The 24343-nt window shown below is 57.1% G+C and overlaps 7 protein-coding genes across 7 annotated transcripts; all 7 read right to left on the reverse strand.

Moving 5' to 3' along the window:
• Nucleotides 1–1176: 1176 nt before the first annotated feature.
• On the reverse strand, nt 1177–4839 carry JKF63_04392 (uncharacterized protein; the record flags this gene model as incomplete). Its single annotated transcript, XM_067900377.1, has 1 exon — nt 1177–4839. One exon carries the CDS (start codon nt 4837–4839, stop codon nt 1177–1179), a length of 3663 nt encoding a protein of 1220 aa, XP_067757206.1.
• A 2825-nt stretch (nt 4840–7664) lies between these two features.
• JKF63_04393 (uncharacterized protein) lies at nt 7665–8138 on the reverse strand (the record flags this gene model as incomplete). Its single annotated transcript, XM_067900378.1, has 1 exon — nt 7665–8138. One exon carries the CDS (start codon nt 8136–8138, stop codon nt 7665–7667), a length of 474 nt encoding a protein of 157 aa, XP_067757207.1.
• A 682-nt stretch (nt 8139–8820) lies between these two features.
• JKF63_04394 (uncharacterized protein) lies at nt 8821–9138 on the reverse strand (the record flags this gene model as incomplete). Its single annotated transcript, XM_067900379.1, has 1 exon — nt 8821–9138. One exon carries the CDS (start codon nt 9136–9138, stop codon nt 8821–8823), a length of 318 nt encoding a protein of 105 aa, XP_067757208.1.
• A 1667-nt stretch (nt 9139–10805) lies between these two features.
• Nucleotides 10806–12050, reverse strand: JKF63_04395 (uncharacterized protein; the record flags this gene model as incomplete). The annotated part of the gene is made up of 1 exon (XM_067900380.1): nt 10806–12050. The coding sequence occupies one exon, from the start codon at nt 12048–12050 to the stop codon at nt 10806–10808; it is 1245 nt and encodes a 414-aa protein (XP_067757209.1).
• Nucleotides 12051–12532: 482 nt separating this feature from the next.
• JKF63_04396 (uncharacterized protein) lies at nt 12533–16678 on the reverse strand (the record flags this gene model as incomplete). Its single annotated transcript, XM_067900381.1, has 1 exon — nt 12533–16678. The coding sequence occupies one exon, from the start codon at nt 16676–16678 to the stop codon at nt 12533–12535; it is 4146 nt and encodes a 1381-aa protein (XP_067757210.1).
• Nucleotides 16679–18798: 2120 nt separating this feature from the next.
• Nucleotides 18799–19707, reverse strand: JKF63_04397 (uncharacterized protein; the record flags this gene model as incomplete). The annotated part of the gene is made up of 1 exon (XM_067900382.1): nt 18799–19707. The coding sequence occupies one exon, from the start codon at nt 19705–19707 to the stop codon at nt 18799–18801; it is 909 nt and encodes a 302-aa protein (XP_067757211.1).
• Nucleotides 19708–20625: 918 nt separating this feature from the next.
• JKF63_04398 (uncharacterized protein) lies at nt 20626–24093 on the reverse strand (the record flags this gene model as incomplete). Its single annotated transcript, XM_067900383.1, has 1 exon — nt 20626–24093. One exon carries the CDS (start codon nt 24091–24093, stop codon nt 20626–20628), a length of 3468 nt encoding a protein of 1155 aa, XP_067757212.1.
• Nucleotides 24094–24343: the final 250 nt, after the last annotated feature.

Consider the following 24343-nt stretch of genomic DNA (forward strand, 5'->3'; position numbering starts at 1 on the left):
ACACCGTATGCTCTTGCGCTCACCCCCGTTGGATTGGCGGTAACACACACACACATATATATATATATATATATATATAGACCTACCCCTCCTAGTGGTCTTCTTTGGAGTGGGGAGGAGGAGGAGTGGGGAGGAGGAGGAGGAGGAGGGGGGGAGGAGGAGGAGGAGGAGGAGGAGGAGGGAGGGTCCTGTCAAATAGTGTTTTGTTTTTGTTTTTTTTCTTGCACAAGTACTATTCAGTTTCGGGCATTACACACACAGACACACACACACACACACACCATGTACATATGAAAATATATACACGTACATGTGAGTAACCTATCCATAGGTGTATCCAAACGTAACTCATTCGAGAAGGGCAAACATAATCATGAAAACAGGGAGAGAAGGGAGGAAGAGATCCATTAGGGAAAAATCTACTCTACTTGATCATCTGTAGCCTTGAGTTGCAGGAAAAAAAAAACAGGGGGTATCTACTTGCGTATGAGTAAACGTATGGGCAGATGACACCCGCATTTTTTTCCTTGACCTCGTCGTGCGCAGAAATCCCCTCCCTCTCTCTCCCCTCTTCCTCCCTCCCCCTCAACACCTCTCACACTCCACCTACCCATGCACCAAAGAAGCTCCACGGGATTAGCGCTTTGGAAAAGGGAAGGGGGGAAGGAAAGAGAAAACGTGTCGGAGAGGAGGGTTCAAAAAATTGGAAAAAAAAAAAAGAGAGGGAGGGGAGAAGCCACAAACACACACACACACACACACACACACACACTCGCGAAAAAAAGAAAGAGGAAGAGCGATGAATTCACACACCATCACACATGCACAACAAAAGAAAAACACACACAAAGACACCGGCGCATGAGCATCCCTGAAAATCAAATTGAAACGTCAACAGACGTTGGTGCGCACACATCAGGCCAAGTTACCAAAAAAAGCAAACAAAAACTGTGCAAAAAAAAATTTGAAACGAATAAATGCATACACATTTAAAAAAAAACGTGCAGGTGGGGAGAAAACTCACCTACACTGGGAGAGGCACGGGAGAGGGGAGAGTGGGAGGGGGGGGGGGGGGGGGGGAAAGAGTGGGTGGGGAAGTTCGAGGAGAGTTTCGAGTACAAAAACAACGAGCCAAGCGCTGGCCAGTACACCACCACAACCAGTTGTGTTTTTAGTTTAGGCTCGCTGATACAGTGGCGACTGAACTCGGGTACGCGTGCCTACAGCAGGCGCGGAGAACTCGCACTCGTCATCCACCTCCGCCAACCCCCCTGCTGCATCACTGAGGCTGCCAGAAAAAGTATCTCCACCGAAAGACCACGTGGGTGCAAGAAGGAAAGGCTCCGTGGCATTGCAGATGCAGTCGCAGATGGATTTCATGTTCTTCGCATCCGGTCGCTGCTGCTGTACTGCCAATCCTATTACACCGCTGTCCGGCCGACTATCGTCGCAGCCAGGTACAGCTGTCGCTGCGCGATCAAAGTGCGGCCCAAGGCACCGACTGACGGACTCTGCGTGGCTGCTGTAGCCCTCGGCGGTGCTACAGCGACTGCTGCTATCTGGCGGCAGCATGCCACTCATCTGACTCCGTGGTGGTGCATTGGGATAAAAAAGAACCGACGACGCCCCTGCAGCAGCACCAGCACCGAGGGTTCCGTTTGTGTACTGCAACATCTCCTGATCAACTGGCCCCACAACATCCGCGGTAGTCGCCGTATTAGACGAGTCCCGCAAGATGGCGTGGCCATCTGACGCCGCTTTGGCGCCGCCAGTCCTCCCCAGTATCGAGGATGCAGAGTTGCATAGCTCCAAGTCACACTCGTGCGGAGGACGGTGCGGCCTGACGTTGCCGACGGGGAAGGTATCCTTGTGGATATACTGGTTCGTTGGTGTGTGAACCTCTACCTTCTCCCCACACAACTCTTCTGCCGTACCGGCACCAATGATGTGTCCTCCGTTGGCACCGGTGCAGGACCTCTCAAACTCGGCAGTGAATAAACCAGCCTTGGGGCGTGCGAAGGTTTCCGCGTCAACACCTCCGCTCGGTATTGGCGCGTGGGTCTTCGGGGTGCACTCCAGAAACGGGGGCGGAATAGGGTGCCTGTGAACCAACGAAGCCCCGTGTGTATCACGACGTAGGAGGCCGTGGTTCAGCTTGTAGATGTCGCAAATGTCAGGCGGGCACGGGGAAGGAAGTCGATGCACGCCGCTGCACTCCGTTTGGGCCATACACGAGCCACGTATCCAGTTTAAGCATACGTTGCGCGGTAAACTCACGAAAACGCAACTCGTGGCGTTGCGGCACGCACCATACCAGCGGAGGCATGGGTGCAGCTCGGCGCTGAAGGCGCGAGCCTCCGGGCAGGGGTGGCGTAGGGGCATCTTCGTGTCAGCAACACCCTTTGTTAACAACCGGCCGGTAACCCTCTGCTCAACCGAGCAGTCGTTGCCATCTCCATCCTCCTCTTCTGCGGCCTCTACTGGGAAAATGCAGCGAGCGATGGCATGGTCATGGGCCACTGCTCCAGCGACGGGTTGCTTGAACACAACGGAACGCTCACCAGTACCGTCGCAGCTGGACATGTTCAAAGCCTCCGACGTCGTACCACAACCCGATCCTCCGCCACGAGCGTCACGCCCCCCGTTCGTGTGCGCAGCAACGATGTCGGCTGCCGTCGTCGTGGGGGTATCTCCTGAATATGCCTCCCAAGCCCTTACGGGCTCGCCGTCGTGTCCATTGCGGAAGGAAAAGAGGAAGGCCTTTGAGCGGATAAAGTGCGATGCCTCTGGGTTACAGCCGGCCAGCTCCAGGAGGAGCTGCGCCAGTTCGCTTTTGCTGGCGTAGAGCAACTGCTTGTCCAGAGTGGCACCAGATTGGTCGCTCGCGGCCGGCGGGACGATCAAAGCCGGGCGCGCATCGCTTTGTGGAGTCGTGGCGATAGCCAACGTACTCGGCCCTTGGCGTGCTGGGAACATCGTCGCCCTTGTCATGGCAGAAGGGTTTTTTAGCCCCGACTCGGAGGTGAATTGCGGCGTACGCCTCGAGGGTCGAGAAGACGGCAACGTGCCGTCATGAGCGCCCTTCCCGCAGGCCCCATCGATAGGGTACGATTGGTGCGAAGGATGCTCCTGATGTAATACCTGTACGCGCACAGACCGAGAGCTGCCAGTGGTGGGCCCCTCCTGGCACCTCTGGCTCTTGCTGTCGGGGGCTGGGAGAAACGCTAGGCGCTGGGCGCTGTCACTGACACTGGCACACACCTGCGAGGTCGACGGAGGCGGTGAAACGTAGATACCGCTGAAATGCCCGCTCACACTCTCCGGCGTCGCCAAATGGCCAACAAAGCTCATCGCACTACTCTGAGCCGCAAATCCGGAGAGGGCGACGCAGCTCCTTCGCGGCGCAGTACTGCATGCGGTGATGCTCCGCGACGCAGATAACCCACCAGGTGTGCCAGAAAACTGTACCGTCTCAGAAGACGAGGGAGACTGGAAAGAAAAATTGGTGGGCATCACTTGGCTGATGCTGGGCTCGTGTGAATAAAACACGTGCTGCTGGTGAGCAGGGTCGCAGGCAAGTGAGCAAGGTGCTGGCTGGACGCACGGCGGCGCCTCACCCGCAAGGACGGTGATGCGAGCGCTTGGTAACAGCGAGCTTGGCGATAGCGCGGCCGCTGTTGTGGCAGATAAAACTGCGTGCATGCCACCACCATCGTCGTCGTGCGCAGCGATCCCGTCGTCGTACGAGAACTGCCCATTGCCAGCCTCACTGTGTGCCGCTTCACCCGGCTGCTTCCGCGGTTGAACATCCTTTTGGATATTACCTGCACTCATAACCGGCGTCGCGTCTTGAAGCTGAAGGAGCGAATTCCTCTCGTCGTCATGCGCAACGGCGGTTGACCGTGAAGGGGCTACACGTGTTGCGCCGGATGTGCAACGTGATGTGGGTGCGACTTCGCCAACACGCTGGAAAAATTGTGAGGTGGCGTAGGAAACCGGTAAAGTGTGGGGCGTAGCCGCAGATGCGATTGGAATTTCACAGCCGCTATCACCACTCCAGTGGACGCGTACGCTGCCGCCCCCGCCTCGGTGGGAATGAGGAGCCCCCTGAAAATGCTCTGGGTGGAGGGACACCGGCGCACTGGCACGAGTTGGTCGCTGATCCCTCGTGCTTGTGGTCGGTTTGGGGGATCGGTGAGTACCACTTTTCGGGGCAATCGAATTGGGGGGTGCACCAGTTCCACCCCCAGCTGATCCGGTGACCACCAGCGGGAATCGAGACGGCGACGTTTGGTTCACATGCATATCAGACGCCAACGTGGCCAGAGTGGGCTCGCTATCGTTCGTCTGTGCGAGAGAACCCACCGACGCGGGCCCCGATGGATTTGCTGTGGAAACCGGGGGTGCCGCGTTGACCGCGCGCATCGAGCCACGCGACAACGGTGGGTGAACACCCACAGCCATAGTGCGAGAAGGCGCGGCGCTGATGGTGGGCGAGTTGCTGCGGCGCTTGTTGCCTCCACGGTGGGAAGCAACATCTCCCGCGGCCTTCTGGCGCTGCCTGGGTGATGCACAAGCAGCGCCAGTGCCAGCACTTGAAGGCTGGCTGGAGCGCTGCAACAGGGGTTGATGTGTGAGCTGCGACGCAACATCCATCACCAATGCCGCAGAGGCGGTTCCCTGTGGTGTGTTCTTGAGAAGAGCATCTGCCCACCGCCCAGGCAAACCCTTTCCAGTGCGCATACTCTCGGTGGCTCTTTCCCCAGGAAGACAAGCATACGACCTTTGTCCCACCACCACCTCTGTGGAAGAAGACGGATACGGAAAGCTTCGACTCATCGCGACTGGCGCACAGCAGGCAGAATGCGAGAGTTTGTGTTTTTTTATTCCCTCCTCCTTCTTCCCTCCGCGGGTTGGGGGTGGGAAAGAAAGACAAATGAAAAGTACCCCGCCCGTCTCCAGCGTTGGGAGCAAGGCACACACACACACACACACACACACACACCACTAACGCGGAACAACTCTTGGGAGGAGAAAGGGAGGGGGTCAAGAGAGAGAGAGAGAGAAAAAGTGTACCCCCTCCCTCCACCGCCGAGATATCGAGCCTTCCTAAGCCGCGGGGGAAACACAATTCTGACGTGTAAAAATATAAATATATTTATGTATTTGCGGCACTACCGACACGCCAATCACCCACTCTAGAGGCCTCCTCGATTTGTAGTGATGGAGGAGAATTCAGCAGGGAGGGGAGGGGGGGGGGCGGAGGGTGCCAAACAAAAAAAAAAGGGGAAAGAGACAGGGTGAAAAAAGAAAAACAAAACGAATGAAATACGTAACCCAAGAAGTGCTGGGATTAGTTGTGGAGTCTATGGTTTCCGGTTTTCTGAGGGGGGGAGGGGAGGGGGGGAGGCGGACAGTCTTGAATAGGGAGTCGCGGACAAGCCGCTCCTTGATGCACGTTGTGTGTAGGTTTCAATACGTGGGGCCCTATTGATCTATGGTGCGCGGGGTACCTCTTCCTGCAAAATGTCTGTTGTATATATCTCGTGTGTGTGATCTTGGAATCGGGGTCTCGCTCTCGTTGAGGCAACCCCCTCACAAACAGAGCGCAGCCTGGAATGCTAGTGCGTCTTTCTTTGCGATGGGAGTGCTATACGCACAACAGTGTAAAAGGCAGCCAGTAGGGAGAAGGGGGGAGGGGGGGGGGGGGTCAACGCACACCCGCCCACGAAAGAAGAAAAAGGAGAGATCACACCGACAAGTGAGGCACCTTAGCGGGAATATGGGTGGGGAAAAAAGTTTTTCTCGGGCTCTATAGTCCACCCTCAAGGAGGGGGGGGGGGGGGGGAAGAAAAAAAAAAGTGCAAAAAAAATATGCCGATGACTCTGCTCTTCGCTCACCAGCTGTGGGCGTAATGTTGGCGTGTGCGAGGGTTGTGATAGAGCGTTAGAGCTTCTTGATGTATGTCAAATGAAAGACTGTGTGGTAGCAGTTTTTGAGAACTCTAATGATTTTTTTTCTATTTTTTGTGCGTTGTAGTTGATATGCATGCATCAATACGTGCAAGTATGTATGTATATATGATGTATATGTGTGTATGTGTAACGGGGTATACATATCCCCACTTCTCTTGCTTCTGCTCTCCTCCTCTCGGTGTCTCCTCCTTCAATTATCTGTGTGAATCAATACTCGCTGAGGAAGACGGCAGTGAGCGGCAATGGAGAGAAGAGAAAGGCAACGGGGAGAGAGAGAATCCCGGGGAAAGAGAGAATGTGTGTGCGCGCGCTAATGAGTACAGTGGAAATGGATGTATGAGACGAGGAGGAGGGGGGGAGAACACACTTGCAGGGGGGTGGAGGCGTAGATAGAGAAGGTGGAATTTGCCGAAGAGAGAAAGAACAAACTGCAGAGAGACCGGGGTAACCGACCAAGTAAAAAATGATGAGGGAACACGATGACCCATAGCCTACAGGAGTCCCTTCCTTTGGGGGGGATCAAACACGAGGTGGCGCGGGAAAGCATACGTGTGTCATTCACCCTTCCCTTCCGAGCCCCCCAATGGGACCTACGTGAGGCCACGTACGCCGCATACATGTGGTACATACCCCCTCTCCCACATTACAGTGCCTCGTGCAATCAACCGGGACACAGCCAAGCTCGGTTTCACAAAGAGTCGCGGCAGGTGGCTTGAAAAAAAAAGCACAGCAAAGACAGTTGCAAACTCCGAGGACATGTGCTTTGCTGCAGGGCGAATCAAAAATGGGTGAGAAAGAGGCGATTCGCAGCCACAGTCGCATTCCCTCTATCCCCTGCCGTTGCAGACACGGGCCCCTCCCTCTTCTTAGCCTTTTCTCTTTTTTTTTCGCCAACTACAGGTTGTGTGTCCCTGACGCCCCCGATGGTGTGCACACAGCGCCCCCCTATACATATGCACCCCCTCTGCGAGTGTGTGTGTGTGTGTGTGTGTGTGTGAGCCTTGGGGGTAATTCAGTCCTGCTGGGGCGTGTCGCTTGATCCCTATAGGCGACGCTTTGACTAATACTCACCCACCATGTCTCTCCACCCCCCCCCTGCCCTCTTGCTCCTCCTCCTCCTCCTCAATCCCCCCCCCAGACGTGGCAGCCCTCTGCTCGCCCCTGTGGGTACAAAGTGACAGGCGAAACAAGGAGAGAAAAAGAGGTACCAGTGAATTAAATGGGGTAGGTGGGAAAGCAAGAAAAAAAAAACAGCAGTTGCAGTGTGGCTCACACCACCACCACCATCACCACCACCACGTTTACACTTCTTTTTGTCAGAGCACTCTAGTCAGGGCACGCAAAAAATAAAAATCGGAGAATAAACACGAATATCACCCAACGATGCCGTGTTAGTTACACCAAGAACATCAGAACGCGGTCGAGGAACTACAAAAAGAGTGAGGCGAGTGCACTGCGAAAACGGTGCTCACCAGAAGGACGACGACGAGCTGAGGAGAATCCACATGTGACCTCTGATAAACAAAAAAAACAGGAGGGAAAAGAGGAGCGCACGAGCGCGCTGGAGAGATGCACACAGAAAGCACCCAAGACGTCAGCCCCTGAAACTTATGCCTCGCTCCCTCGTCAACAGTCCGTCGTTGCTCCCCGCACTCCCCACCCGCCGCAGTCCCTTGTTGTCATTCTTATTACCCCTCCACTCGCTCCTCGCGGTAACGCTGCATCGCCGCGGTCTTCTGTTGGAGTGCGTCGATGACCTGGTTCTGCTGTCGCTGCTTCACCAGGATCGTCTTCTCCACCTGGTCCATGCTCTCTTTGACTTGTGCCGCGCGAGATGTGAAGTACGTCTTTGCGTGCGCCATTGTCTGCTCTAGGAAGTAGCCGGTGCCGACGTCGATGAGCACCTTGTCGCTTGGAACAACAGTGCCACGCACAAAGAGTGACGATGTCATGCAAACCAGCACCTCCTGTGGCTCTTTAGTCTTGGCTGCGTTGTCACACACGACGCGATACTGCTCAATCACATCGTGATTGTCTTGATAGCGATTGCGGCCGTTGTAGAGACCGTCATACGCTGCCCCGAGGCTACGCACATCGGTGTCCAGCTGCTCCTTGAGACCCTCAAGCTGCTCAATGGGCAGTTGATGAACGTTAACGCTCATTGGGTTGGCTGCGGTTGTTGCTGAGGTTACGTGTGGATGGGGGAAGGGGGGGGCACTAAACGTGTAACTATAAAAACGTGTCGCCGAGGCGTGTGTGTGTGTGTGTGTGTGTGTGTGTGTGAAGAGGGAGGGGGGCGTGGAGGAGGGGAGGAGGGGGTGGAAGGGTCTTGAGGGAGCCGCAGCTGCGCGCGACAAAACGTGGAGTCACACAACGCACTGCATGCCACGAGAATGCCGGTGGTTTAGCCCAATATGCCTTTTGAAATTGGCACTTGTCGTTTTTGTATTAGTGTATGGGTGCGTCTGTGTGTCTGTGTCCATCTCTGTTCGCCAAAGTGATACTAAAATCGTACCGGCACCGCTGCGCGTGCCCTCAACATTGATGCACAAACCAAAAAAAAAAACGTGTGCGCATCCATTCCCAACAGAAGCAGAGAGCATCGACGGAAGCGGAGTCGATCGGGGAAACCCCTCCGAGCCCACAAGAGCGAACACTGAGACATAGGGGACGAGAGCCTGGACGATTTAATGGTCTCGCCAGGGTTCTCTTCCCCCTTTTCTCGCCTGCCTTCACCCATCTGAAGGTGTGGGTGCCAACAAAGGCACTGCGGGTGCTATCCCACCTCCTCCTCCGAGGTAGGCGTAGTACGTAGAGGGTGGAAATAGAGTCCAACATCTCCTCTCACTTGGCGGAGTGTCCCTTGGTGGGTGCCAAGAAGCGTTTGAGGTCGTCCATGGCCAGCATAGGCAGTTCCTCCCACGTTACCTCAGCCGACTGGTTGGCGCTCAGCGCTGGCGGCGCATACTCCTGGAGGTAACGAGGTTCAATGGCGTGCCACTCTTGATAGGGTAGCCCTGGTACGAGGTCCATATATTCACCGCGGGCGTTCGGTACACACACTCGCCATACTGGGTCGCCGGGCACGAGATAAAACAGAACGCACGGTGACGGCGGCTTGTATGGAAGCGTCGCGTGATCCCATGAGCAGGCACGCAGCATTAGGGTCAACGACAAGACGCCTGTACTATGAAGGAAGAACTCCAATAAAAGAGGGGGGAGTGAGCAGAACAAAGTGAGGAGAGTAGAAAATGCCAGTCCGTGCACATGACCCGCCCCTTCCGCGTACATCTTCTAGCCCCAATGAGGGTTCAATCACAGGAGAAGGGGATGTGCGTACAGAGTGTTAGAGGTGGTGGCACGAACATAACTGATGCCAAACGAGGGAGCCTGAAATGCCCTACTACAGACGCGAACGTACGTGCATGCGTGGGAGGGGGGGGAAGACCTAGCAGGATGAGGACGGTGAGTCTACCCCTCCTTTTGTTTGTGTTTTCCCACACCGTCCTCCCTGTTTCAGTGTTGTCGCACGGTTGTACTCGAGCCCGACACGGCAACAGCCGTCAAAACACGCACGCGCTGGAGAGGGGGGGAGGGAAGAGCACAGAAACATTTGAGGGGATGGAGGGATCGAGTATTGACGCGCGTAGATGCACACATACACACTCGCCCACGGGTTAGCTCTCCGTCCTCTCTCTTCCCCCCCCTTCTCCACCCCTTCTATTCCTTCCGTCAGTGCAGGACCTCTGACTAGTGCACTCACACGCAACTATGCGAAGCCATCTTTGCTGACGTCGATGCCGTGACCCTCACCAGCCGCAGGAAAACTTGAGCAATTGGAGAATGGGAACAAACAAGCGGAAAACACGCGGTAGGCGACGCAACAAAACTATTTCAGTGTAGAAATGTATAAATGTATATACATATATATACACATACATATATACACATATATCAAATATATGAAAAAAAAGTGAAACTGAAAGGATAAAGCCACACACACACACACACCATGTACATGCACAAGAGGAGCGCCCCCACCCACCCACCTAAAAAAAAAGGACATGGCCTATTTCCCTCTCTTTCGTCACACGCCAACACCCGAAAACAATCCTGGCACACAGAAGGGTTGCAAAAAAAAAAATTGGTAACCCATGAGAACAAGGAAGAAAGTGAAGTTGAGGGCGTCGCAGCCCTGAGAAACAAAAGAGCCGTGCGGCGCGTTCTTTTTCCTTTGGCATTGTGTGTGTGTGCGTGTATTCAGTGATACAAAACTTGAGCTCCTCACTCTACCCCCCCCAACGGTTCTGCCACAGGACGCACGGCTGATGCGAGCCAGCGATACACGTGCGCTTCAAGAACAGCCAGGCCAGTCGCCTCAGGAGGTCCTCTGCCTCAAACCCTACACTCTTCCGGCTCAGCAGGTCCCCCCCCCCACCCCACCCCCTTGGCAGCGACCCCCTCGCCCCCTCCCTTCTCTGCAGTACGTAGCGAGGGACAGGTATGATGTGTTGCAGCCACTGTGGAGCATTGCCCACCATATGAACACCTAATTGCGGGCTCACTCTATGGCCAATCACTCCGACGACGTGCTCTCCACGACCCAACCCCCGACATGCGCAGCCATCAATCGCTCTGAGCCCCCTCCAGAATGGAGGGGGCAAGGAAGAAGGGGAGGAAGGGGGGGAGGGGGGGTGCTCTGTGAACACTACAAGTGAGTCACCAATGGCAGGAGGGGAACTAAGGCGCTACTTCACATCCTCAAAGAGGGGGTTAGTGGGACACACACACACATGCACTTGCGCTTTTTCTCCGCACAAGCTTTTCACTCATCGAACCTGACGAGTTGCCCTAGAGCTTGAGGCGAGGTGAGCGCCGGTGGCATTCGCAAAGCTGCCGTGATGTTGCGACGACCTGTCGTCGTCGTTGTAATCCTCGCCCTCGTACTCCTCATCGAGGTCTCCGTCATTCTGGAAGGCACGCTCCTCCTCGTCTACCCCGGAACTGAATCTCTCCTCTTCGTCCTGCAGCTCAGCACCCGGCCCGTCCCACCTAGGCATAGATGTAGTCAGACCTTCCGGTCTTCCACGGCCGCCCGCAACAGGGCTGCTGATCCCGTTGTCACCGCGGTGATGAAACTCAGGGCTCAGCTGCAGTGGTGCCGCAGCGGACGAGAGAATCTGCTCAAAGGCCGAGTTGGACTTTTTCACGACAGCTTTGTTACCGCCGCCGTCGCCTCCTGCAGTGGTCGGCAGATGATGTGCATCAGCGACACCTCTACCTCCTGACGCCGACAGCGGCGCTTGCGGCCCACCACCCTCATTCTCTGCGGTGTAACAACCCAGCAGAACACGCGCCGTCTCGTTGAAGTACTGGGAGTTGTGAACCACGGGCAAAGCAGCACTTGTCCCCGGACTTGCTGCGCCACTAGCGCTGGGAGACACACTAGCACCGGACAATGCACCGGCAACTGCGACCCCGGTGGTCGGAGAAACAAAAGAGGCTGCATATATTGGTGCAGGACCGCCCGCGCCTGTAATGCCACCGCCACTGACACCCCCACTCACTGGAGAGTAGTTAGTACCCTCCTCCTCATCGCTAACCCAGACGTCTGACTCTGCAACGGTGCTCTTATCACGGAGCGAGCTCGCAAGGCGGCCGCTGTCACCGTTGCCGGCGGCTTCGGCGGCAGCCACGGCGACCCGCCGCGCCAGCCTGCGCTGCTGCGCCTCCGCAGCCTGCTGGCCGATCGGATCGAAGGTGGCGTCTGTGTGATCATCCCCAGCCATCGACGCCGTCGAAATGGCGAAGGGCGTACGGTGTGCGCCAAACCTCGCTGTGTTTGGGGCAGCGGCATCGGCACTCAGCCAATCACCGCCTTTGATGGCTGCGCCCATGTCCACATCATCGACTTCCCCCGGGCGACGCGTGCCGTTGAGACGCAAGTCCTTCACCGTCCGCTTGTACCGCGTGCGGCGGGAGATACACCACATGACAAAAAAGACGACGGCGATGGGGACTAGGAGGGCGAGGAGACCGAGGAGAGCGAGTCGCGTGGCATTTGGGCGGGACATGCCGAAGTTTTCGGGATATGTAGCTGTTTCTTTTTTTTGGGTGTGTGTGTGTGTGTGTGGGGGGGGAAGGTGGGAGAGAGGCGTTGTGGACGAGTGCAATTTGGGTACGCTTTTGGTAGACCCGCAAGAAAAAGACACGCATCGACGCCCCCTGTAAGAACGTGTGTGAGAGACTCGACAGCACCACCAAAAAAAAAAATGCTCCCGCGTGTGCTGGTCAAGAGGTGGTGCGCATGCAGCCAATTGGTGGATCTTTTGTTTTCAACAAGTGTCAAAGCAGCAGGAAGACACGGTGCAGGGGATGAGTGAGATGGAGTAGGAGAGCACCAGGGCAAACAGACACACACACACACACACACACAGTGCGGTAGGGCGGAGACTACAGCGAGGGAAGAGAGGCAACGCTTCAAGTGCAGCCCACTACCCCTCCCCCCCTGGTGCTTGCTAGGTCTGTCTCGCGCCGCCCTGTTGCGACAAGGTAGTCATATTACAGCCTCCTCAGCGTCACCGCCATGGCCTCCTGGTCGCAGCGCACCCGCCCAAGACCCACCAGCGGTTCTGGAATGGGAATCGGTCGTCATGGGAGCGGCTGGGATCACTTTGAGCTGATCCAGCGCCAGTGCGTTTGACGCCTGATGAGCAGAGTCAACGGCACGTTTGTAGTTGAGTTCCGCCATCTCCACCGCAAAGCAATGGTCTTCTTGCATTCCAATTTGGCGACGGCGGAACCCCTCCTCTTTGATGAGACGCTGTTGTGCTATGGTGTGCGACAAGCGCGGCTTGCGCAACGCAGGCACATCACCGCTCTCGCCCGCATCCTTCACCCTCGTCTCTGTGCGCGTCGCGGATGTGTGGCGCACACGTTCAGTAGTCTCTGTTCCTCTGCCGGGGACGCTTTCGGTTGCGTGGTGCTCCGGCGACGGGGGGCGTCGGCGGCGCGCCTGCAGTGTACTCATTGAAGTCGCACGAAGAGCTGGGGAAGCAGCGGCGGTGGGGGGCGGTGACGCGGGCTGGGGTTGCGACGGAGCATCAACAGGGGCGGCCACTGCCCTGGCTTTGATTGAGCCATCATGCGGAGAAGCTGTTGTGCTGCGCGGCGGATCATCTGGGGTACGCAAGGGCGTCTTCCTCGCGTATTGGTCGCCACTTTGGGGGTGCTTGGGAGTCCTCCCGAGGACGGGTGCACGTGACTCAGCTTCAGGCGAAGTTGATGCAGTTGGCGCCAATTTCTTGTTGGAAAGAGCGCCGGCTGCGAATCCGAACGGTATGCGGCGCGCCACTGGATGAGGAGACGTTGGGATGGGGAAGGCTGGTCGCTCATGCAAGTCCTCTAACCCTCGTCCGTGCGGGTGAAACAGCGCCGCGCTGTGTCGTCTCGGTGCCTCTGAACACGGTGATCCGCTCAGGCAGAGACTCAACGGTGCAATATCTGCGCTCGCCGCCGGCAACACCCCCTCATTTGCATTGCGCTCCGTCAAATCAACGTAAAGGTGCAGTGGACTTTGGAGCGAAGAACGGAACCGCGACCACACCACATCACTGCTAGAAGGAGCGACGACGACACCAGCAGCAGCGGTGGCGGTGGCGGCCGTCGCCACCGGTGCGGTGCGGGTATCGTAATGCAAGGGTAGTGCACTCGGTGATCCTGGGGGAGAGAAAGTTGGTCCTTTATTAACCGCAACGGCACGATCGGACTTCAGGATAGCCTCACGCGTCTCCAAAACGCGTGTGGCGCGTATGCAAGGACTGTACACAGCGGCGTAACCCGGCTCCAATGCTGAGTGAAAGAGAGAGCCCCCTCCATCAGTAGAGGCGACATCTGACCGCCGTGTGACTACGTTATGCGCCTGGTGTGCACGCAGACCCACATCAGAAGCTATCGCGACTGTCGACGAAACAGAGGGAACGAGGGGCGATGCCTGAATGGACAACGCGCGGTCATGAAAGTCGCGAAAGTCATTGGTTGGCCCTGTCTGAGGGCGAACAGACAGGGCATCGACTATTACCGTTGAATTCTGCAACGTTGGCGAGTACGTTTGCGAGTGCCGCGGCCCTTGTCCCGGTCGACTCGCTACAGACGCACCCCCCGTACACTGGGGGTCGTTCGGGGTGTCGTGCACAGTGACGTCGTCGCCACACACCAAGTCATGCAATGTAACGGTACGCCACAAGCATGCTTTCTTTCGCGCCTTCTGGTCATCGCCAGCATCGCCCCCTTCCTCCCTGTTCGCTGAGCTCGACTTGCATACATCCCGTGGGGCCAACACCGCCACTAACCTTGAGCGTGATGCGCGTTGCTCATTTGAAGAGCCCTGCAGTAGATCAGCCTGCTGCACTGCCGCAGCGCTATCAATGCGGTGCATGTCACCGCTGCGCAGACGAAATCCCCCTCCAGTGCTGCCATCTTTGCATTTTGGGGTATCGCTGCTCCTGTCGGGCCAATCGATTTGTGAGGCGCCTCCCATGGCGAGTACACGCTCAGCACTGCTCAGCACACGCGCGTTCCGCGGGGATGTGATCATGGACAGCCGCATGTGCACACGGGGCGATAATGTCGACACCAGCACGGCCTCCCTCGAGATCGCTTGTGCGCTGCGCCCCTTGGCCTCCGGGACACGCGCTTTCACCGCGCAACCCTTCACCACCTCAGCAGGGACAGAGGACGTGGCCATCTCGTGGGGTGGTGCGCGATAGGGGCGCGCGACGAGTGGAGCCGCGACCACACGTGGTGATTCACCGCTACCAAATCTCTCAACCGTGCTCGCCGTGCGTAAGCCTGTGGCACACACACCAGCGCGCGCCCAAGGAAGAGCGTCCCGGGTAAACTGCGGAGACAGCGAAACCCCGGGGGGGTCAGTACCTCGACCCACAGAGCCGGGTACCCAGGGGATCGAGTGGACGTCACCCTTGAAAAGACACGTGGCCGTGTGATCAGCCGCGCGGCGTGGCTCTGAGAGGTGGCCGTCGCGCTCAATCTTCTTTTGAGAGGCAGTGCGCCGTGTGTCGTGCGTGACAACCCGCCCAGAAAAGGCAACTGCGACGGCCTTGGCAGCTGCACCGCTAACTAGAGATGCTCTACTGCGCCACCGATGTAGCGCTTGCTGCGGCGGCTGCAACTGCGGCGGTTGACCCCTCTGCGGATGATCGATTGATCGCAAACTACCTCGGTGCGCATCGTCCAAACCCAAAGCGGGAACCACGTCGCCCTTGGGGGGAAGAGTGGCGTTGAACCATCCACACTCACGAGACACTGGCACTGCGCTGGAGCTGGCCCTAGCTTCTGTGATCTCATTAGCCTCAGATGCTGCATACGGATGCGTGACCGCATCCACGTCCCCGACCCCGCGCTTCGTGGGGCTGTGGCGCCCAGGAGGACTCAAGTTGAGAAAGGCTGTGCCGTCGATGGCTCTCTGCGGCGCCTGGGGAAGTGGTGGAGGGCCTTTGACGACAACCGCGGCAGCACCACCTCTCCTGTCGCACCTAACAGTCCCATCCATTGACATGCCCATGGGAAGTCGCGAGCCAGGTCGCCCTGGCACGGAAAAGAACGTACCACCCCGCGGTGGTCGAGGCTCCGCGCCGCTCTGGCCGTCCTGGGTGATACAATCCCAGCCAGCTTCCTCGAGGATGCTCTGAGTCGATAGTTGCATGGATGACGTCAGTGACGCCTCCGATAAGCCACGGGCCTGTTGCGTCTCCTCAGTCCGTTGTGCGCCTCCCGGCCGGCGAAGAACCTTGTCATCGCTGCCGCCTAGTGAATTGTAGCACGTGTGCTCCAACGACTGCCCCAAACACAGAGACCGGTGCTGTGCCTCTAGAGCCTGCGACGGCGGTCGTGCGCCGTTTGCCTCGCTGATCCCAGGTGACCTGCTGGCTCTGCCATCGCTGTCACCCATGTCGCTGAGAGCGAGGCGACGGGGATTGGAGAGATGCCAAGAGCTGTCATCATTGGCAAGTGTCTCACCAGGGCCGTAGTCATCGCAGGTCAGCGCGAATGCAGGGCTCGCTACGCCCAGCGGCTCCTGCGGTGCCACCGGAGACGTGAGGGATGTGAAGCCCACGGATTCCAGCGACCGCGATGGCCGTTGCAACTGCTGCTGTTGCTGCTGGGAAACACAAGTAGTGGGGGGAGTTGAGAGATGCGGCGGTTGAAGCAGCAGCCCCACACCAGATTCAGACGTAGACGAATGCTCTGGGGGCGACAAGAGAGTCCCTGAGTTGCTCTTGAAACACACAAGCCGCGATGCGCGCTCAGAGCGTTGTCGGCTGCCAGTCACCTCTTCGTCGCCAGCATGGGATGAAGACACTAGCGGGAGCGCCCTAGACGGACTATAGCGGGCAGAAGGCCCTTTGGCGTCCGGAGAGTCCTCCGCTGGGACGTGGCGCTCCTCCGCCGCGAGTGAGGCTCGGTCGGATAGTTCTGGGATCGGCGCAGGAGCATAATTAAGAGCAGCCGTGGTACTCAGCGAGGTGACCTCCTGCACACCGCGACCCCAACGATCGTGAGGCTCCAGGCTCGGAGCATGACGAGACGGCCAGTGGGCCGCACTGCCACTTGCACATGACGAGAAGGACGGTGGCGACGCCAAGGACGGAATCGAGGGCGGTGAGTTCTGCTCCCGTGACATGGATTCAAGGCTGGACAGACGGTATACGAGTCCGTCGGCCAGCTGGCACTGTGGCGGCTGACTGTGCGTCCCCTCCTCTTCGCCTGTAAAAAGCGGTGAGGTACTCTTGTTTGCTGCTGCTGCGGTGGTCGTTGGTGCATCACGTACTCCCTTTAATCCAACGTATGATGCTCTTGGAGTGTGAAGATCATGGGATTGGTCTATATCGTGGGTTTTGACTCGCCTCACTGCATCCACTGAGAACTTTGACCAGTGGCCGGTGGCGTTACTGTCACTGCCGCCATCTGCACTACGAGATAAAGTAGGGCGTTGGGTATGGCTGTCACTGCAGTCGCTGCTGCTGTGATACGAGGAAGACGATGATCCGGTGGTGATGTCCAACATGGCTGCGCAGGGAATAGAAAGGGTCGCGAGCAGCCGGTGCGAACTCAAAGAGAACAAGAATGTGGAAGGTGGCTACTAGATATAAAAAAAAACGACTTGAGTCTCCGCCACAGCATGCGGCTTACACCTCTGCTGATCTGTCCTGTCCGCTGTGGTGAGAATAAATTTTTGATTGTTTGTGTTTGTTCTCGGAGGGGGAGGAGAGGAGGTTGAGCTCTAGATATCGAAAAAAAAGGGGGGGCGGGGGTAAAAAAGAAAAAACTTGGACGGGGCAAGGAGCTCTTGCTTGCTTGTGGGGATAGCAATAAGTGCTAAGCGAGTAGTAGCAGCACCGCCGCGAGAAAAAAAAAACAGCAAAGACAACGACAGAGTGAATGTCGCTATGGATGTGCGCGCGTGTAATGCATCCATGTACGCGTGAGAGAGAGAAGGGAAGAGAAAACCGTTGTGTGGTGTAGAGGAGTACAAGACGCGAACCAAAACACACTTCGACAAACACCGACAAACAAACAGGCAGTGCTCAAATCTTCTAAAAAAAAGGGAGAAAAAAAAGAGGATATTCAGAAAGGGAGAGCGGATGGTGGCGAAGAAGACAGACGGTGGTTACGTACTACCCCATACGATAGTAAAAACGGGTAGGCGTTCGAAATAGTCCGTGTGGATGTAGGTGTGTGTGTGTGTGTGCGTGTGCGTGTGTGTGTGTGAGAGAGAGAGAGAGAGAGAGAGAGAGAACCCACGAATTTTTTTCAAACAACCACCACAACAAAGAGCAAAAACATGGGACACAAAGATTGATGTAAAACGGAAAAATACGGGGGGTATTAGTGAGTACCAAGACTAATAATAATAATGTTTATTATGAACCAACGAACCTGTGCGATATGGGATGTGGGGTGAGGAGCAAGGGGAAGGAGGGATCGTCGAGCCTGTACATATATATGTCTGTGTGTGTGTGTGTGTGTGTGTGTAAGGAGGGGGGGGGGAGGGGGGGAGGGGGGGGTGTGGCAAGGGATCTACGCTAAAAAAGGGGGCGCGCACACGATAACACAAGAGGGGGAGAGGAGGAGAAAGTAAACAGTAAAGCGCCGCTGAAGACTACAAAGGATGAAGCTGACAGGGGAAAGAGCATCGTAGTGCGCACGCGCGGGAGGGAGGAGGGCGGCGGGCAGACAGCAGCAGCAGCAGCAGCACTATGCCCACGCATCATCGAATCTCAGGAAGACCCTTGGTAAGGGGTTGTGCGACAGAGGAAACAGGGAGCCAAAGAGAGTGACACAACCCTCACCGCATCACGTAATGACTGAGGCACATAAAAAATGAAAAAAAGAGAAACGCAGTCTTTGTTTGGCGCTGAGTTTCTTTCGTTTGTTGTGGTTCGTCGTCTTGCCTTTGGCTGCTAACGTACGCCTCTTGTGCGGTGCCGTCGCACACACGCGACCATCATGCCAAACGTCTCTGGAACATGACACGGACAGAAATTCATCTTGCAGACACGCACGACTTGGAGTTGCTCATCAAGCACGCATAAACACACACACACACACACACACACACACCTCGACATTCACATATATTCACACACAACCACTAAGCAGACTCGCGGGGAAGGACGGACAACCGCCTTGTTTAAGTTCCCCTCCCCCCTCCACACGCGACAGTCGGAGCCACCCCCACAGCGTGGTATGTAAAAGTGATGTACACCCAAAGTGAAAGAACAAGAAAGACACCATATCGCCCTACCAGCGCTGCACAGCGTCTTCGTTGATTGGACGATGCCACGCCTGACCCCGCTCCTGCAGCTGCCGCAGCTGCTTCTCGCGATCCGCCACCTTTGCCCGCGTCCAGAGCGATTCGGCAACGTGCTTGTTATCCATGTACGCCACCCAGTTCTTTTTAAGAAGACGGCCCTCATCCATCGGCGTGTACGGAGCCAGCAGCTCGAAGGGAAGTGTCCGTGTCTTCGCACCAGGTGCACCACGCGGCCGGTGCTGCGGAGCGTAACGCATCAAGTACTCCTTGCCGCGCAGACTGTGTGCCCAACGCTGACCCTGCTTGCTTCCAAGCCACTCGTCTTCCCAGGCATGGCGACGACGGACCTCGTCGATAGGTTGATGAGCCTTCGCCATGGGGATGGTGCGGCGCACGGAGCTCGCAGCATTGGCCGTCGCGCCGCCGTCGAGCGACGCCTGTTCATGACGAAGCACGCCGCCCATCGTCTCGATCGAGTCCTCCGGGACGGTGTAGAACTCGGGGTTATCGCGGATACCGAGAATAATTGGCTTCAAGTCCTTCAAGAACTGTTTGTACACCCTCAGCTCGGCTTGCTCCATGAGCGCGCGGCCCTGCTGGCATGCGTCGGCGTACGCGGCAAGCACAAGCTTGTGCTGCTGAGCAGGCGATAGATCCTCTACGGCGGGGTTGACGCGAACTCGCTTCATAAAGCCGCCTGGTGTCGTCATCACCTCGACGCGCCCACCCCAGGCCCGGCCTACCACAGACATGCGGTCAAAGCGGATCTGATACTCGTACTTGTTATTGTACACGTAGGCAAGAATGCGATGGAACTGTCTCTCGGGCATGAGGCGACGGTGGTGCGCCCAGAGCGCACCGCGCACGCGCTCTGTGATGCGGCGGTACACCTCCATTGCGTTTAGCCTTCAATTAGTTTGGTTGCCAAAACAAAGACGATGGTGCCGCCCCGCTAACTTTCTGAGGAGGAGGACAAATAAATTTTTTCTTTTTTTCAAGCAAGGGAAAGAAAGCCTTCCTCCTGTGCCGCACTCTAGTATCTTTCCTTACTCACCCCCTTCCCCGACAAGCGCTGGGGAGGAGAGGAGGAAGGGGGGGGGCAGGTGAACGACATTGAAACACAAAATGAGGGACAGCGTCGGGCGCAGATGGAGGGGGGAAGCAAAGGTAACATGACCGGTGAAAAAAATCAAATAAGGGGTGAGGAGGGGTATATATACACACAGAAAGACTAGGTGCATACCTTACATGAAAGACAAGAAGGACCATAGTAGAGGCACCAGCCTCACACACACTCGCAGTGCACCTCCCTCCCTCCCCCCCCTCCCCACACACACACACACATCCCCTACTTTGTTGGTAGGGTGGGTTCTCAGGCGTCTGAACCCAAAATGATAATGAAGCACCAACAGAGAGACTTATTATCTCCCCCCGCCCTCCCCCCTCCCCTCTCTCTCCCTTTGATGAGCATGGGGAGGGAGAAAGGAAAGGAGGGATTGGGAATGTTTTTTTTTATGTGTTACGGGGTGTGCGCGGCTATACTGTTTCTTTATTCGCCCCTGCCTCATTACTGCGTCGCTGTTAGCTCTGACCAATCACACACACACACACACACACACTCATACACTCATACACGCACTCACTCCTCTATACAGACAACGATGCATGTGAAAGGCAGAGAGGCATCGAAGCCTGCAGTTGTATAAGAAGGTATTTGGGCAGCGTGTTTGAGTGAGTGTGGTGCAGTGCAGCGCGGAGGGGGAAAAAAAAGTGGCCGCTCGCGGGGATTTTTCTGCCACTATCAGCGGCGGTTACTATTTGTGACTCTCGTCCTCGGACCTGCCGATCACCTGTGAGGTCTGCCAGTACGTATCCTTCTCTCCGTAGCGCTTCCACAGACCAGGCGGCATGGAGCGGTAGTTGATCTTCGCGGTCGCGTTGAGGTGCATCTGCTGCTGCGAGCGTAATGTCGGAGCCTGGCGAACCTCATTCATGTATTTGGCAGCTGTCACCTCGCCCTCGAATTTTTCGAAACTCGCCGTCACGCGGCCGGCGTCGCGCACGTACGCGGCGACCTCCTTCTTCCGCATTCCATTCAGCGCCCTCTGCTCCTCGTGTGTCTGAATTTTTCGGCGCAAGACGTGCAGTGCCGCCCACGGAGCTTCCGGGTTTTCTCTGGCCAGGAGCGTCTTCAGCTGCTCCGCCCTCCACTCGGCCTGGCGCTTGCTCACGTCGGTTTTGGTCGACACGAGAGCCGGCCCACAGGGCTTGCCCGCCATGTAGGAGGACAAGCGGCCTGACGCGTCCTCAACGAGTAGGCCTCCAACAGCACAACCCCTGCCACGACCACGGCCGCTATCACGACCACCAAGCCGACACAGACGCTCCTCCCTGAGCTTTTGCTTTGATGATGAAACAACGTTGTGCTGTCGTCCGTACTGCTCCATCACGTCGAGGAACTGCGAGACGGAGCCTGCCGAGTCCGACCTCACTAAAGAAGACGGCGACATCGTCGGTGACACTGGGCCAGCAATGTCGGTTGCAGCGGCGGCGGCGGCGGCGGCGGCATCTGGCCCGACGTCGCCGTCTGCGCCGATGTCACCGAGACCAATGACGCTGAAGCGTCTGCCATGATACCCAGTCGCCATTGACGTCCCATGCGGCGGAGAGGGCGAAGACTCAGTGGCGGCGGCCATCGTTGTCTCTTTCGAGATCGGTGCGTGGCGTTCATCATCACAATGTCGGGCCTTCTTGCTATTTTTGTCGCACGCGTCCCGTCCCCCCTCGGGTACACTCGGCTCTACGTGCAGCTCCAGCACAGCATGAGAAGCCGTGGGATTGTCGAGGCCGGTGTTCAGGCGATAGCGGCCGCTGCCTGAAGTGTCGGCCTCCCGTTTTGATGCTGCGAGGGGCCGGGTAGTATCGCAGCCCGTCGTCTCCTCATGCATCGTGCGGTATGACGGTGACACCGTGCTCAGTGGGTGCGCTTTACGCCAAGCCAGGAACCGCTCACGTCTCTCCCGACGCTCTTCCGCAGCCGCAGTCGCCATGGACGGCTCGGTAGGGAAGAAGTCAGTCGTGTGACGACCCGCTGCATCGGAACTGCTGGCGCCGGTTGAATGCACCGCCTTGGCTTCGGCGTCAGCAGCGCCGTTGCCAAGCGGCAGCACGTAGCGCCGGTGCGGACTGTTGACGGCCACGCCAGACAGTGATGCTGCATCTTTCGACCAATCCACGCTAGAAAAAGCTGCAGCGCCCTGCTCGGAACGCTTGCCTTGCACACCTTCACTGGTTCCATCACGACTAAGCTGGAAGTGAGCCTTGGCCTGCTGGCGCTCAAGCTGCCGCGCAGCGTCGATACGGGCGGCTTCCTTCAAGAGTGCCCTTTGTGTGAAGGCCGCCTTCCGTTGTTGCAGCAGATCGCGCAGCTTATCACCAGGAATGATTCCTGATGTCTCGGTGATCAGGCCGCGCAGGAGCTCAATGTTGGTGCCGTCCTTGGCTGACACAGGGATGATGAAGGGAAACACTTTTCGGTACTTGCGCCGGTGCTTCGTGATCAACGTGTACACCTGACGCATGACTGAGCAGATGCGGGAGTGCGGCACACTGTCGCACTTCGTTAGAACAATAAAGCAGGTGCCGTGAACATTCTCAATCCACTCGAAGTATCGGATGTCCGTCTTGGTAAGGCCCCGCTCGCAGTCCATACAGTAAAGGACGGTGTTGACAGAGCGGCGAACGCCAAAGTAGGCGTCCGTCAGCTCAATAGCTGCATCACGCCACTTGTCGCTCATGCCTTCGATGCCGAAGCCTGGCAAATCCACAAAAGTCAGCTGGAGGCCGCCGCCCGGCAGCTTGACGAGTTGACTGTGGCGCTCCTTGGCGTGGAAAGCGTGGAGCTGCTCCGGCGTCACACTTTGGTAGAATGATATTTTGCGTGTCGTGTTCGGCATACTGCTTGTCTTGGCCACGCGCTGACCAAGCAACCCGTTCAGCAAGCTAGACTTCCCTGCACAGGCCCTACCGACAAACACCACCTCCTGGTACAACTCATTGATCTCGAAGAAGTAGTTGTGGTCACGGAAGATGTTGGCCTCGCGCGAACTGCTGCGATACGGTGCCGCCAAAGCCCCATCACAGTAGCCCTTTGCATGGCGAGACGAAAAAGTGGAAAGCGGCGCTGCTACACTCGTCTCGATGCTCGAGGCTGGTGACGCACTATTGGATCTGGATGCGCTGCAGCCAGCCGTGTTGGTGGAATTGCCCAGCACATCAAAGTCGTCGTCTGAGGCACGTGTGCCGGCCTGTCGCACCAGCGAGTACGTCTGGCCAAGCATCATCTTGTTGCCGAGGGAGCGCGCCTCCGCCGTCACCTGCCCAAAGCTCAGCGGCGGCGGAGGCACCAGTTTGCCGTTGTATGTGTAGTCGATTGGGTTGGGATGTGTCAACTCATAGAGCACCTCGCGTCGTTTTCTAACTTCGGCCTCGCGCTGCGAGGTGAACACATCCGTGACAAGGTCAATCACATCCTGCCCCACCCCACGTGCTGCTGGGTGAGCGTACTCGCTGTCTTCTGGTGCGGAAACATCGTGCGCTGTGTCGGTGCGCCGCTGATGACGCGCTCGCTCCGCGGCCCGCACCAACTCTGATGCCGAGTTGCCCATGGCCGACATGCAGGGCAGAAGAGAGGCAGGAGTATCGAGGACAATGTCGTCGTCCTGTACATCTGCCACGTGCTCATTAAAAGACCAGCGCACGGCGTCCGTGGACAACGGTGTTGGGGAAGATGAAGTCTCAGCAGCCCTCTTCTCCGCATCCGGTGGCTCCATGAATATTGAAGATGGCCGCCGCGGCCGCACCTGTCTCTGCCGCTGTACCTGTAAACTCTCCGGTTGAAGCTGAGAGGAGCGCAACGAATGGGTTCGCTCTCTGGCAGGCACGGCGCCGCGCGAGCGGCCGTCCACGGTTGCATACCCTAAAGAGAAAGCGTCGGTATCAGCGGTGCGGTTGCCATGCCCCGAACAGGGCAGCATCCGCCTTTGCCCATGCGCACCATCACTGCACCGCGTCGATCGCTCTCCATCCGTGATGGGTGTCTTCCATGGTGCTTGGTGGTAGTGCCGCTGGTGAACACAATGGCAAACATTGGGAGGTGCGAGAATGGTCGCCGCTGCTGCTGCCCTAGTCCAGACGGTCTGGCGGCGCACCGGCATCCACACAACCGCAGTGGTTTTTGATGGGTAGCCTCCATGTATCCTTCTGAGCACTGGGCAGGACATTTGAGAAGGGGGGCGGGATATAGAGAGAGAGAACGTCGTGGTCTCCTTATACTCAGAACCCGCTACACAAAACAACGAAAGCCGGCCCTCCTCACCCTCCCCCCGATTTGTTGAGTGGAGAAAGAGGGGAAAGGCGCGTGCACGTGGGAGTGTGCCAGCGTAGGTATGCGCATTGGCAGTTGGGTGATTGTGAAACGATTGTCCCCTCTGGCGACACCCCACTCCAATGGGGCAGGGGAGGTGGGGGAAG

This window comes from Porcisia hertigi, chromosome 22 (genome assembly GCF_017918235.1).
Source record: "Porcisia hertigi strain C119 chromosome 22, whole genome shotgun sequence".
In the NCBI taxonomy this organism is placed as follows: domain Eukaryota; phylum Euglenozoa; class Kinetoplastea; order Trypanosomatida; family Trypanosomatidae; genus Porcisia; species Porcisia hertigi.